Below are 2,737 nucleotides of genomic sequence, written 5' to 3'. Positions count from 1 at the left end.
AGTTGTGGCCTTATATGAAGAAACATCAGTTGCTGGTGCAGGAACTGCCTTTCTTCTGTGATGCCCAATGCAGATAACCCTGGAATAAAAGCCTCTGTCCAGCATCAAGACAGTGAAGTCCCATGCAGACTGACTTTGCAAGACCTCTGCCGGTGACAGCACAGAAGAGCAAAAGCATCTAGGCAGTAGTAGATCCTTTTCTCGGCTGTGTGGAGGCCCTCACTTGTTAAACCAACACAGACTTCTCAGCTGTAAAGACACCGCTTTACATCATCTTTTCTTCCTGCTTTCTTTTTTTTTCCTTTTCTTTTTTCCTGCACAGTAGGGTCTGATGTCAGCCCACTTTGTCTCAAGCGTTATGCATGAGCACCACAGGGCTTTAAAGCAACATATCCCTCCCCAGCTCTGACAGTCCGTGGAGAGAAAGTGATGGAGATGGCAGTAGAGGTTCCAACCTTGGTGAATCTATGGTTCTTAGCAAGCAGAGCATGGGAGGCACAAGTTGTGATGCTGATGGTGTGGACTTGTTTGTCTCAGGAGGCTGCTTGTCCAGCAGGAGGCAATTTGGGACAGAAAGCACATCCCATAGCCACTCGTCCCAGCAGGGACAAGACAGTAGCCCCTTGCTCCAGATGAGCCCTGAATTGAGTGAAAAATCTTTTCCTTATTGCAGGTGGAATGCCTCCAGTTTCACCCATCACTTTCATCCTCCCACTGTGCACGACAGCACAGAGCCTGGCTCTGTATTCTCTAAGAGCTCCTTACAGGCTCTCACGGGCTGCAGTGATGTGCCCTCAGCCTTCCCTGGCTGCTCTGTCCGGCTCCTTGTGCACCAACACCACCTGCTTCCACCTCCTGATGGCCGTGCTGAGTTTCCCATCTGTGGCCTATCACTGCACTGTCCCAGCCATGGCCCTGCCATGCCTGCACAGCACAGCACAGGTGTGTTTGGGGTGGGGAAGAGTTCCCCAGCACAAGTGCCCATGGCAGCCCTCAGCGCACCACACTTCTCAGCAATCCTGCTTTTCAGACCCAGTGCTGCCCCAGCCGTGTCCCACACAGGGGTCTGCAGAAAGCCCTGCTCTACCACCAAGAACATGGAGATGGCTTCAGGAAAAAGCTCTGCATTAAACATTCAGTCGGTGCTGGAAATGGCTGATGTGAGGGGCTGAGGGTGGCAAACGTCCAGAGCCACCTTCCTGGTCCACCTGTGTCCCCAGGGGCATAGAGAGGAAGGGGAGTATGGAAGTGAAAAGAGAGCAGCACAGCAAAGACCACGTCGTGCTGCTGTCGGTGGCCACTGGACCTGGGAAGCTGCAGCTGCGTCTCAAACACAGAAGAGAGGATGGAACCAGTGGGCAGTGAGGGGCAGCCCCATGGACACTGAGGCTGCCGCTCTGTGTTGCAGCTGGGCTCCTGGACCCTGCACTACTCCTGCATGCATGTGTTGTTCTTCCATTTTCAGAGAAGATGGAAATACATGGGAACAGGGACAAATGAATTTCTGCTGGCTTCTTTATTGTATTCATTAACAGAGCACCCTGTTCTACAGGTACATGAGATGAGTGTGTCAAAACACTACAAAATGTAGCATTTCAAGAATAACAGGTTTTAAATTGAAGTCATGTCTGTGAAAATAATAAGAAGACAAATAATAACAAGCAATCATCCTAACAAATACAGAATTACCTTGGGACTCCTGTTAGGCTGGCATGCATCTTATGGATGCTGAAGAAGTATGTCTTGCTCACTGCAGTCTTGAGCTCCTGGTTCCTCAAGCTGTAGATGAGAGGATTCACTGCTGGAGGCACCACCGAGTACAGAAATGACACCACCAGGTCCAGAGATGGGGAAAAGATGGAGGGGGGCTTCAGGTAGGCAACCATGACAGTGCTGACTAACAGGGAGACCACGGCCAGGTGAGGGAGGCACGTGGAGAAGGCTTTGTGCCGGCCCTGCTTAGATGGCATCCTCAGCACGGCCCTGAAGACCTGCACGTAGGACACAACAATGAATACAAAGCACCCAAAGATTAAACAAAGACTGAAATAGATATTCACAGTTTCCCTGAGGTAGTCTGATTTTGAGCAGGAGAGCTTGAGGATCTGGGCTACTTCACAGAAAAACTGGTCCACAGCATTGCCTTGGCAGAATGGCAATGAAAATGCAGTAGCAGTGTGCAGCAGGGCATGGAGAACCCCAGTGCCCCAGGCAGCTGCTGCCATGGTGGCACAAGCTCTGCTGTCCATCAAGGTCCCGTAGTGCAGGGGCTTGCAGATGGCAACGTAGCGGTCATAGGACATGATGGTGAGAATGCAATACTCTGCTGTTATCAGAAAGACAAACAGAAAGGTCTGGGCAACACATCCTGCATAGGTGATGATCCTGGTGTCCCAGAGGGCATTGGCCATGGCTTTGGGGAGAGTGGTGGAGATGCAGCCCAGGTCGAGGAGGGCGAGGTTGAGCAGGAAGAAGTACATGGGGGTGTGCAGGCGGTGGTGGCAGGCTACGGCTGTGCTGATGAGGCCGTTGCCCAGGAGGGCAGCCAGGTAGATGCCCAGCAAGAGCCAGAAGTGCAGGAGCTGCAGCTGCCGCGTGTCTGCCAACGCCAGCAGGAGGAACTCGCTGATGGAGCTGCTGTTGGGCATCTGCAGTTCCTGGGCATGGAGTCCTGTTCAGAATACAGAAGATAATGACAAGGCCACTCACACAGACACTCCTCCTGCTATACTATAAA

At 52.1% G+C, this 2,737-nt stretch overlaps 1 protein-coding gene across 1 annotated transcript; it reads right to left on the bottom strand.

Annotated features, from left to right (window-relative positions):
* Positions 1–1,689: 1,689 nt before the first annotated feature.
* LOC104915570 (olfactory receptor 14C36-like) lies at positions 1,690–2,648 on the bottom strand (the record flags this gene model as incomplete). Its single annotated transcript, XM_010726491.1, has 1 exon — positions 1,690–2,648. A coding segment is annotated over exon 1 (959 nt), but the record flags the coding sequence as incomplete, so codon positions are not given.
* Positions 2,649–2,737: the final 89 nt, after the last annotated feature.

The sequence above is a fragment of the Meleagris gallopavo genome (assembly GCF_000146605.3).
Source record: "Meleagris gallopavo isolate NT-WF06-2002-E0010 breed Aviagen turkey brand Nicholas breeding stock chromosome Z unlocalized genomic scaffold, Turkey_5.1 Chr41_random_7180001924625, whole genome shotgun sequence".
Lineage (NCBI taxonomy): Eukaryota > Metazoa > Chordata > Aves > Galliformes > Phasianidae > Meleagris > Meleagris gallopavo.
Note: the sequence above shows the minus strand (reverse complement) of the source record. Positions and strands in the feature narration are given on the sequence as shown.